This window comes from Squalius cephalus (genome assembly GCF_949319135.1).
Source record: "Squalius cephalus genome assembly, chromosome: 14".
NCBI lineage: Eukaryota > Metazoa > Chordata > Actinopteri > Cypriniformes > Leuciscidae > Squalius > Squalius cephalus.
Genome location: NC_137135.1, coordinates 19316503 through 19328280, shown reverse-complemented (window position 1 = coordinate 19328280; position 11778 = coordinate 19316503). Strand labels below are relative to the sequence as shown.

Sequence of the window (11778 nt, the reverse complement as noted above, 5' to 3'; positions counted from 1 at the left end):
ACAACAGCTGGTATGCAGAGCTTAACCTAAATCTGTATAGCACATGTTCATGATTAAACATTTCTAAAGGGACATTTTTACCTGCACTTTCAAACTGATTCTATATTGCAAAACTATAACAAAAAAAATATTTATACATTTATATTTATTTACTTTGCTGCTTTTCATATGTACATTTGACAGTACATCAATCCATTAGGATTATATAACTATTACATTTAAAAGGAACACATACAAGGTGTATTGAACATCCAAGCCACCCTCTCAGGATGATTACCCAGACTGCATACATATGAAAAATGCTACCCACTTTTGCAGCACATTTATTACATCAGAAGCACATCTGGACAGTTTTTACTGTCTCGCGCTGTTCAAGGTGTATCTTAAATTATGCATTTAAACCGGTAGGTCATCTTAAGTAGGACGGCTGTCAGAACACTGGTGTTTTTCTCTCAATTACCCACATTAACAGATGAGACCACTGCAGACCAACCAGTATCTAAAGGTTAAGATGTGTAATTTTCATAAATTAAGCCATGCGAGAAATTGTTATCTTCAGTGTTTCACTCCCCAAAGTATTCTTGTTATATCTGTAATATACAAAGAGTTTGCTAATTGAAACTACGGTAAACATAATTTCATGGCAAATCAGGCAAAGATTTCATCATAATATTTCAGTACTTTATTGCTAAATGAGTTGCACATGAAGAGAATGGGTTCAGAGTGTAATTTAGTGTTTAACATACTAAACAAAAGCAAAAAAATAAACGTGAATAAAGAAAAATGTGACATGCATCATACTACACAGAAAACTAATCACTACAGAATGCTGTAGCATAACAATAAGGATAGACAATAGAAATAAGGGTTAGATATTAATCTTTCCATCTACCGAAACTAACAGCTGGCAGTTTGTCTCAATAATACTTGAATATGTTCATAATTTTGAACAATTTCATACAGTAAAAACCTAATTTTCTTTACAAAAAAAAGTACATCAGAACTTTATCCCTCTTATTTGAACCTAGAATACAACAAATCTTTAAATGAATTTTAATAGGAGGGACTTAATGAACAATGGCATGGAAGTGCATTACATATAACTTGTCAACCATGACAATAAACAATAAATATTTTGTTCTTAATGACCGTTCATCATTTTCCAGATGCTTTTTTCAACCAAAGTTACCTGCAATATACTAATACCAAGGATACTCTCACAGTGCTGTTGTCAGTCGCTACAAATGACTTTTCAAATCACTACATTATTTGGGATTGCTTATGTTGCACCTTTTATGACAGTAAGTAAAAGTTCAGGCAGTTATAAAGTGCCAATAATACATCAAGCCTAGAGTTTTCACAGTGGCCCATCTCCCCATTAACCCTCCATGCTTGTACATAGCACACAGGCAACCTCTCAGTGGTTTCCTCCCGCGAGATCAAGCAGTGACCCTGCAGCCTCCTGAGCCTCTGCGTCCAGCTGCAGTATCTCAACCGTCTCCAGGTCCAGCTCTGCGTCTCCTGGAAGAACCAGGTACTGATATTGCTGATACTGATAATAGTGTAACTCAATGTAACCGCTGTCTGCCAATGGATCTTTCTCCGAATCGTCGCCAGCAACCTCTGTAAGCTCCACAGACTCCATGGGGACCAGCTCCTCATGATCTGGTATCAAAGAGCACGGCGGGTTTGAAGACAGAGAATCTAGATCTGAGAAACAGTGAGAAAGTGATGGAATTAAGAGAATTGTACCATACAGAACAGGAATGTGACAGTCACTCTATGTGACTCTTCTATATGAGACTCACAGTTGCATCATTTTAAAAAAAGGGATAGATCACCCAAAAATGAAAATGTTGTCGTTACTTACTCACCCTCAAGTTGTTCCAAATCTGTATGAGTTTCTTTCTTCTGTTGAACTCAAAAGAAGAATGTTTGCAACCAGACAGTTGACGGTAGCCATTGACTGTTATAGTAGAAAAAAAAATACTATGGAAGTCAATGGGGTTACAAAACAATCTTCAAAATATCTTCTTTTGAGTTCAACAGAAGAGAGAAACTCATACAGGCTTGGAACAACTTGAGGGTGAGTAAATGATGACAACATTTTCATTTTTGGGTAAACTATCCCTTTAAATAAATGTCTTTCATTCACACACACACAAAAAAAAACACACACTAACAAATACCAATTACTGTACTGTTGCATTATTGTTTAATTAGTAGTATATGGTAAAAGATGTGTGCAAATGAAGAGTAAACTGTCCATTATGCGAGACATCTTTACTTAAGTGACCCTGTAGTAAAACAGCCTGACGCAGAGAGGACGGCCATTATGTCAGTGGCTATAAGTTGCTAGGGTAATGTCTGGCTGTTACCAAGGCAACAGCTCACAAACATACTGTGTCTGGGAAAAGTGGATAAAGGCTAACACAAAAAAAGAGCATGCGAGAGAAGCTAGCACAATATCATACACTACCATTTAAATTGATCAAAAGGGACAGTAAAGGCATTTATATTGTTACAAAAGATAACCATTTCAAATAAATGCTATTGAACTTTCTATTCATCAAAGAATCCTGAAAAAAAGGGTATATTGCCAGCACAACTGGTTTGATCATTGATAATATGTTTCTTGAGCAGCAAATCAGCATATTAGAATGATTTCTGAAGGATCATGTGACACTGAAGACTGGAATAATGATGCTGACAATTCAGATTTGCCATCACAGGAATAAACTACATATTAAAATATATTCAAATAGAAAACAGTTATTTTAAATTGTAATTATATTTCACAATACAACTGTTTTTACTTTATTTTTTATAGCATTTATACAGCTTTTGAACAGAAGTGTATATACTTGTAAACATTTATTTTACATGTCTGTTTTATGCCACTAGATTATATTTTTATTATTAACCTCTATGGATGATATTCTAGGTGTTTTGGTCTGTTGTGCTGTAATTGATTGTTTGTTAGTATGACAAGCTAAGCAAAGACCAATTTTTAGCCATGACTGGACACTAAACTAAACTATAATAATTGTGATTAAAAGAATAAGTGGTTAGTAGATTTTCATTAGAGTTAAGTTCAAAAGTTGTGTTGTAAACTTGTGACTGACCTGAAATTTCCATGGTCTCACTCAAAATGTTCTGCCCATTATCAGTCGCCTCCAACCTGTTCAAAATGGAGGTCAAATATGCTTGTATCAGTATCATATATAAAAAATGAAAGAGTCATTTGTTCATCACGCATATTAAATCAGATAATTCAATATTATGCATCATACAGGTGGTGTATTAAAAGAAAGCGAATCATACTCACAAAACAGGCTTGTTCAACAAGTTGCTGTTGGTACGATGGCAATAATGTGTTTTCTTAAGAACTTCCAGAAGAGCTGGCCGATATTCTGGACAAACACGCCACAATGAGCCCTTTCCAACAGCCTGTAAAACAATACAGGAATATTTGATTAAACAAATTAAGCCATCTATATGAGAAGAGATCAGAACATTCTGATTAATGTGTTTTGGAAGTAAAGGGGTCTGACGCACCTGACTCTTGTCTCGATGTATTCGTTGGAAGCTCTTGCTCAAGGACAGGTTGTGTCGGACAGAGTTCCTCCATCCACCCGGAGCCTCTCTATAGTAGGGAAAGTTGTCGACAATCCACTCATAAATACTTTTCACAGGGAGTCTCTTCTCAGGCGAGTCTTCTATTGCCATGAAGATGAGACTGCTAAAAGAGTATGGGGGTTTGGCAGGGGAGGGAGGCAGCTGTTGGGCAGGAATGGGCTCGAAAGTCTGAGGCAGTGTCATGATTCTGGGCAGGGGCTGCAAGGGCAACAGGTTCCCTCTTTGATGCAACCAGCTGAGGCAGGTCAGGTCATCCTGGTCAGATACTGTGGAGGGACTGGGGCAGTGTGATCCTCCATATACCTGAGGGGTTGATGAAAAGTGAAGATAGGAGGCTGGGGTGGTTGGGGAGGAAGGGAGGGAGGTAGGCAGAACAGCGGCAGGCTGTGGAAGAGAGGGGGATAGAGAAAGAGCTTCTGAATGATTTTGGGGGGAATGTAGAGGAGAATGGGGTGGCAGTGCTTGTGTGTCTTTCTCCATCTGTTTCCCAGCAGCAAGATACAGGTCCACACATTAACCTGTTGAACTGTAGAAACACACAAACATCTTAATATTAATGCACTGTGCATATTATGTACACACGTGCAAACATGTCCTTTAAAAACAATTCTTTCTCAAAACAAGCACACCGATTTAGAAATTGTTAAATAAATAAGTAAACAAACTTGAAGGTATTAAACTCAGGAAGGAGACTGTAAAAGTCATTGCCCTTCCACAGAAGTATAATTTCTTTTACAGTACTGAGTACACAAGCGAGTAAATCATTGAGCAAGGTAACGTTAGTCAAGCGAGAAATTACATACCATTCAACTGGTGCTAAACAAACACAGCCTAATTAATGCAAAATATGAACAGGCTTTATGAAACAGAAATAAAAATAGTTCGACTATTCTACCACAGAGAGCAAAGCCACATGGCCTATACACCTGAGAAAATGGCGCAAGAATATTAAGTTACATTTAGAATAATTACCCAAGCATTCATGCTCGCGTGAGCGCTTTATGTCAAGACAAAAGAGCGAAAGAAGGGCGAAAACTTACCTAAACAACTGGGTCTGAATTTATAGCATTCAATCTCCTATTATTTTCTCTTATAACTATAAAGTTTCTGTCAAAGAGTTTAAATATCTGCAAAATAAGCTGTTATGCCTCGCACTATCCCGTCCTGTCTGCGCTGTCCTTTCCCACGTTGCCTTGGAAACCAGAAGGACGCTTTGCAGCCGGCGCGCCTCCTGCGCGACCCCTCCTTAAAGAGACAATCAGCTGGATGAAATAAAACGCGTTTGGTTTGATGTTTGCCGTTGGTACTTATCTATGCGATAGAAAAACATCGTTTGTAATTCTAACACGGTTGCAGGATTTTGCCCCCAGAGTGTACAGCACATGATCTGTCACAACAAAAGTCAAGTATTTTAATTTTCAAGATGAAAACAGTTCTACACACCTCAAAGGCCTAAATTATGGACTTTATTTTGCTATAAAGAGGAAAACACTGCTATTCATGCACAGATAACCAGAAAAAGGGCACTTGAGTTGACCATGTGTTCACCAATTACACACCACACAAGAATCACAGCACTGGGCAGATAGATTAGCATGCTTCTTAAAGGGATAGTTCACCCAAAACATTTTTTTTTCCCATTTAATCACCCTAATGTTTTTCCAACCCTGTATGAGTTTCTCTCTTCTGTTGAACAGAAAAGATGATCTAAATAATGTTTGTAACCAGACAGTTGACAGCTCCCATTGACTTCCATAGCATTTCTTTTCTTGGAAAAACATGAGGGTGAGGGTGACAAAATCTTAATTTTTGGCAAACTGTCCCTTTAAAAAGAAGTCTGGATTTTGTGACACTAAAGCAGCATGGCAAAGTCACAAGAGCAGTCGAATGGTCATTTTCCCATTTTCTCCATGTGAAAATGGCAGAAAAACACAATCCCGTAAAACTTTTAGATTATATTTTCAACAACTGATCTGCAGATGAAGCCAATATTGAAGATCAGTCCACATAAATCCTCTGTGAAAAAACGCAATCATGGTAAGTCACTTTTTTTTTTTAACAATGCCAAAGTTTGAAGCCATCCCAGTCCAGCATTGTCATTTTATAAGTTCCTTCATAGTATAAATACTGTAGGTCATCTGACCAAATGAGCGGTGAGCCAGTAAATGATGATTGGCTGAAAGGCAGCAGATGCCACAGTTATGTACAAGCGAAAGCGGGGCTTGACACTCCCTCCTGCACCTATGGAGTCTGCTGAGATTGAAGAAAGGATCTTCATTTTTAGAGAACGAACCTGGAAAAAAAATTTAAAGAATGAAAAACTTAAATGCGTAAGCATCACTTTTAAACAAATTCCTAAACAAAACTCACAATAAAAAACATGAGGGCACAAGAAGACCAAGCAAGAGCAACAAAGTAGCCATCACTGCCAAAGAGCAGTCCACACAACACTGTTAAAATCATCCTGAAAGACAAAGACAAAAATAGTTTTTAATTCTATATAAAAAAACACATAACCCAATTACAAACTAGGCTCTAATACAATATAATATCCAACAGAAACATACCCCACATATTTGTATCCACTGTAGGCAACAAGGTCAAACGTTGAGAGGTCTGTGTGAACGGTGAGCAAGTAAAGACTGAGCAACATGACTAGAACTTCAATAATGATCCACACCAGAGCTGTGCTTGCACACAAACCCAGAACCTCTGGACTGAACCTGAACATGTAGAGAAAACAAACTAATTCATGTCATATGAAACATTTATGAATCCCATTTAATAGGGTCACATCAGTGTTACTGAATGTAATAGGCTAGTTGACTAATTATTGTTATACAAATCCAACAGGATGTCTGTAAAATGACACATCAGTGTGCTTCTCCTATGATAATCACCATTACTCACCGTTTCTGGATTCCTAAAGCCATTCCTGCCAGCAAAATGTAGGTGATAAAAGCCATTGCTAAATGAAAACAAACAAAAAAAAATTGATGAGGAAATCCACACTGAGCAGACAACTCAACTAATAATTGTAATATAATAACTAATAATAACACTACAAATCTATAAATTCACCAATACACTGTTTCTGATCTTACTATTATGCATACTATATGCAAATATGTGACAACAGATGCAAATGCAATGGAAGCATAGTTTTGTTGCGCACTCTTAGGTCCAGTTTCACAAAAAGGGCTTAGATTAAGCCAGGATTACACCTTAGTTCAATTATGGCATTTATGTAGCCACAATGGCACTTACATATTGAAAAAGATATATCAGTGCAAGTTGCTTTCAGTTAAAACAGCTCAAACATGCATTTTAGTCTGGGACTAGGCTGAAGCCTTGTCTGTGAAACAGGGGGAATACATCTTTAACAAAGCCTAGTACTCGCCTAGTACTCAAGGGAGCAGTAGAGTTCCCTTCAAATGTCTGTGCCATCAGGACGTGTAATTATTCGGGTAGCCAGCCAGTTATAAACATGTTTATAAAATCTAACTTACTTACAAAGATTCTCTTCAACTGCTGCTCTGCCATTACCTGAAAAAAGTGACCTGGCTGACTGGAGAGAGAATACTAGCCGTAGGAGGAGACAGTTTATGGAAATGTCCACCACATCGGCACTTGTGGTAATGCTGAGAACGCAGTGCATACTATGAATTCTGCTCTGACACATTTTTAGAGTGACACAAAATTGAGCTTGAGCTTGCATTCAAATACTTGCTTAATGTTTGTTTTGGGCCTTAGAGAAACTCTAAAATTACTTTCAAGATGTTTAATAATTTATGTTGTACGCATAGATCAATGATTTTTCAGGTTGCTCAAAATTAATAATAAACATCAATTACTGGGTATGTAGAGATCTGGAGCATTGACATCATGGCGTGGTGTGAGAGGAGTGTCCCTGTGGTAACGTACTTCCCAGTCCTGATCATATCAGAGTAAACGTACAAAAAAAAAAAAAAAAGCAAAAGATTATATTAAACCCGTTCAAAGAAAGGCAAGACAAACCTTTTGAATAATTTTAGATTTTCTGAATGAATTTGGGTGATGCAAGACAAGTTTGAAATTAATTTATGATAAAGGGACAACATATTAAAACTGATTAAATAAACTTTGTGCTCCATTTAATCATTTTTAGTTTTAAGAATATTAGGAGACAAAAAAATGTCCAGCAAAGTAGTAATTCTGATTCAAATGAGAAAATAATGTTAATAAACATGAATTATCTATTTGATTTAGGAATTAACATTTTACCTGATGTGTGTATGGGAAAATGAGAATCATCAGTTTCTTCATGACATATTTGGTATCAACTGCAAATAAATTCTTCAGCTTGTTCACTGGCATGAATCGGTTAATCTGCAGAAGAGATTACAGGGTGGACAAAAAAAAAATCAATTACACAATTCAAATTAATTAACATTTTTCAGAAGTCAGATGCAATGCATGATTAATATCTATAGTTAGATCAGTTGTTTTCACACATTATCATAACATTTCACTGTGTACCTCCTAAGTCAAACATGGCATCTCACCTCTTTGTTCACAATATCCTTGCCTTGATTGGCAAGTGATGAGCCATACATCATGGCAGCATTGGCCATCGGATCTGCAAAGAGGTTGCCCACTCCAGGCTCTTGACCACCCGCTGACACTTCAGCCATATTATAACCTGAACTGTAGTAGTTCTGATTGTTCATTGGAGGAGGCCCAGAAGAACTGGTGTCATCAAAAAGAAGTGGACCCCCACTGGGTGGAGATGCTCGGGCTCTGGGTTTTGCTGCATGGAGAAAAACAATTGCTTGTTTTTTGTACGATGAGAAATGACGGATAAAGCAACATCCCCTTTGCACAACTCTCACATAAAATGTATGGCTATGCTTCTCAAATAATAGGATCCTAATTTCCATTTAATTTCTTTTTTACTATGACCTGTGGTATAAAAGCAGTCCATACTAATTACATGTGATGTGGCAAGAGTTCACCCAGCACGTCAACAAACTAAGAGATATAATTAGTTTAAGATAACTAATCAGTTACTCTACAGTCTGCATTGTACTTTGGTGCCAAACTGCACGTGATGTATTCATTTCAGACTTTGCTGATTTTAAAGTACAGTATGTAACGTTAGTTGTCCACGTATCATGTCAAAGAACAACAATATTTTGCCACGTTTATTCATACGTACTTGCCCGGTGTCCATGCTGTTGAAAATCCATCTTCTCTCCTGCTTTGAATTCCAAAAAATAATTTGATCAGCTTCACCAGAAAAAAATCTGCAATCTAAGCGATTAAAGTCTCCCCACTAAAATGTTGCATCTGATGTCAGCATCAGACAAGTGATAATATACTAGCTTGCTATGTTGCTAATCTGAAAGATGACTACCAAAACATGTCGGATTAATCTTGAATGTGATACCAAAATGATTACAAATACATGTATCTTCATGCGGATACAAACGACTGGTAGTCACGTATAATATAAGTTTGAAATAATGTTTTTTTTAATAAGTTCTCATGTTAGCTTATACTCACAGATACGCCTTCACCCTAACACCCTCCTCGCTTCGCTTCTCATTGGCTGATGACAAATGTGCCTGCGTGGCAGAGATGAAAAACATCATAATTTCATTGGTTAGAATGACGTTTGCGTGGACTGAAGTTCTTGCATTTTGATTGGCTGCAAACAAAGCAATCAAAAAGGTAGTAGCGCTGCGCAGTACTAGGCAACCGAAAGGAAAATACCCCCCCCCCCTTTTTTTTTTTTTCTTCCAGTCTAGGATTTTAACACAGTAAATCAGTTGCATACATCCCTTTTTATTTCTTACGTTTTCTTATACGTTTAATTAAATGTGGACCATGGCTCAATGAATATTTAAATATAATAAAATAATATTTATTTAAAAAAAATAATAATAATAAAATAATGGTCTAATTAAACTCACTCAGCAGGGGTTAGCTAGAAAGCTGGGACCAAATGTTGGTCTGTAGTTATTGATAAACTAGTTTATATCTAAACATTCTCATAACAAAAACATGTGATTTGTGCTTCTGATGCTTAAAAAGAATCATATGATTTGTAGAGCCACATTGATTAAAAAAAATGAAACTGTTGACATTTAATTGTCAGTATTATCATAAAAGTGTCAAATTACAACTTCATAAAAACACAGCTTCAACTTTTATGCAGGAAAATGGTCCTCAAAAACTCTTTTGTAAGTCTCATGAATGTATCATGATAATAATAAAGCCTATATTGAACAGATATTTAACTGATTTGGACATAAAGAGAGAGATTGTCTTAAAGATTTAACCGCCACAGAGTTGGCCTTTTTCATGATTCACTGTTTTTTGCAGTCATGAAGTTGAGACACCCTAATATATTTGTTGTAATAGGCCAAACAATTGAACAATTTTGAATCTTTTATGGCCTTTCTCTTATGTTGAAATGATGCTTAATTTATGTCTTTAATGTCACAATTAAAGTCAATTACTATGAGAATGAAAAAAAAGAAAAGAAAAAAAGCATTAATACATCATAATATGCAATAATGACACCTAAGTGTGTGAGAAATAATAAGCTATTTATTTTTATATATATATATATTTTAATCTGGTAAACTGTAAATTATCTGGTAATGCTGGTAATATTTTCGTGATAAATGAAAGAATAGCAACATATTTGGTTGTATACGTGTAATAACTGGCATTGGGGAGTGCCCTTAATTTCTTAGTGTCCAGAACTTCAACATACGTAAATAGCTTGCATCAGTACCAAGCCTTGGGTAATAGCACATCCTATCTCACTGGGCAAGAAGCACCTTGCCTGCATGTTGAGGCATGTTGCGGAGAGTTGCAAAAGGGGTGTGTCATCACAGCATTCCATTCTGCTTATGTCATAATACACTTAATGAGGCACTAACACTCTGGATTCAACCAGATTTTGCCAGAAGAAATCTGAAACATATACTTCAAAATACCATTTAATAGGGGTGGGGAGTCAATTTTTCCTCAAACACAGAGAAAGCAGATAAGATATCTCCTGCAGCCTTGCGGTTTCATTTTTACAAACATTTCCTTGGGCACAATCAGATCAGTGTACTGAGTGCATTGTACTGGCCAGTCCAAAATGAGTCATAATGATGCTGAAAATTATGCTCATATGCTTTGAAAAATGGTCATAAACAACAATGACTGTATTTGAATGGTAATAAAAATAAAACTTGAAATAAAAAATAAAAAATTGTGTGTTTTCACAAAAAAACAAGAAAAACATATTTACAGTATGTAGAAATTGGCACTGTAAATTCATGAAGTATGAATGATGTCAGAGGGACCAGGATAAGAACTTAACTAGGTCAAAAATGCCACCAAATGTATACAAATTACCCAAGGAGATATTAAAATGCCCCTGGTAATAATTTTTTACAATTTTAATACTTGGTGATGTTAGTCTTAATTGTTTGGATTTAGAATTATTTCAGATGATTGACTCAGAAGCATTTAACAAATGGTCACATACTGTGTTTTTATATGGTGAGGAAAAAAGTACTCTCATAAGATGCAAAAATATTTTTCTGACACTGATGTGAACATTGTAACAGGAATTGGACTGAGTGAGAGCAACTTACATAAAAAGCACAGGCTTGCTTCAAGTACCTTCTCTGATTGTAAAATGTTTGCGCTCAAAATAAACCAGATTGCAGGTCTACTGTGAACTGCCCAATCATTTGTGGTTTTCAAAAGAGAGAAGGAAAGGTCATGAATCAAGATTTCACTCCCTGACACGATGAATCATTTTCCCTTTCATTGCTGTAAGGATGATTCAGCTAAATTGTGAAAAGCAGTGAAAATTGTTTCATGACCCTTCATTCATTCATAGCATTCATTCAGTGTATAGTGCTTTTAAGTGGTCTCTCCACAGGAACGTGCTGAAACCTCAATGTACACACACGATTTCCCTTGTGGAAGATCAACCACTCTCTTAACATTTACTCATCGGAAGAGTACGTGAGCTGCTGTGTGTGACCAATTAAATGTAGACCACACACTGCTTACTAAGTGTTAACATAAACCCGCATGCTAGTTCAGGGGAAAAAAAATTCTGAATAGATGTATAAACTAAAAACT

At 36.4% G+C, this 11778-nt stretch overlaps 2 protein-coding genes across 4 annotated transcripts; both read right to left on the bottom strand.

Annotated features, from left to right (window-relative positions):
- Window positions 1-661: 661 nt before the first annotated feature.
- On the bottom strand, window positions 662-4757 carry LOC307170560 (uncharacterized protein). 2 transcript variants are annotated; one of them, XM_079891695.1, is made up of 5 exons: window positions 4680-4757; window positions 3559-4165; window positions 3329-3450; window positions 3126-3181; window positions 662-1710 (listed from the first exon to the last, which is right to left on the bottom strand). In XM_079891695.1, exons 2-5 carry the CDS (start codon window positions 4117-4119, stop codon window positions 1418-1420), a joined length of 1032 nt encoding a protein of 343 aa, XP_079747821.1. In that variant the 5' UTR covers window positions 4120-4165; window positions 4680-4757; the 3' UTR covers window positions 662-1417. The 2 variants fall into 2 exon arrangements, with proteins under 2 accessions (XP_079747821.1, XP_079747822.1); XM_079891696.1 differs by lacking the exon at window positions 4680-4757 and adding an exon at window positions 4443-4515.
- Window positions 4758-5086: 329 nt separating this feature from the next.
- Window positions 5087-9241, bottom strand: yif1a (Yip1 interacting factor homolog A). Of its 2 annotated transcripts, none has more exons than XM_079891697.1 (9): window positions 9184-9241; window positions 8837-8878; window positions 8184-8428; window positions 7903-8007; window positions 7494-7572; window positions 6550-6607; window positions 6207-6362; window positions 6010-6103; window positions 5087-5932 (listed from the first exon to the last, which is right to left on the bottom strand). In XM_079891697.1, exons 2-9 carry the CDS (start codon window positions 8865-8867, stop codon window positions 5774-5776), a joined length of 927 nt encoding a protein of 308 aa, XP_079747823.1. In that variant the 5' UTR covers window positions 8868-8878; window positions 9184-9241; the 3' UTR covers window positions 5087-5773. The 2 variants fall into 2 exon arrangements, with proteins under 2 accessions (XP_079747823.1, XP_079747824.1); XM_079891698.1 differs by having other exon boundaries at window positions 8837-8875; window positions 9184-9239.
- Window positions 9242-11778: the final 2537 nt, after the last annotated feature.

Bases quoted from the DNA above. Each gene is read 5' to 3' on its own strand.
- yif1a (XM_079891697.1), bottom strand. From the start codon at position 8,867: ATGGATTTTCAACAGCATGGACACCGGGCAA. The intron at 8,008-8,183 runs GTGAGATGCCAT...TCTCTTCTGCAG, and splicing joins AGGATATTGTGAACAAAGAG to ATTAACCGATTCATGCCAGT. The intron at 7,573-7,902 runs GTAAAATGTTAA...TGATATGATCAG, and splicing joins TTTTCCCATACACACATCAG to GACTGGGAAGTACGTTACCA.
- LOC307170560 (XM_079891695.1), bottom strand. From the start codon at position 4,119: ATGGAGAAAGACACACAAGCACTGCCACCCCATTCTCCTCTACATTCC. The intron at 3,451-3,558 runs GTGCGTCAGACC...ATTGTTTTACAG, and splicing joins TACATCGAGACAAGAGTCAG to GCTGTTGGAAAGGGCTCATT. The intron at 3,182-3,328 runs GTGAGTATGATT...CATTTTGAACAG, and splicing joins TTGTTGAACAAGCCTGTTTT to GTTGGAGGCGACTGATAATG.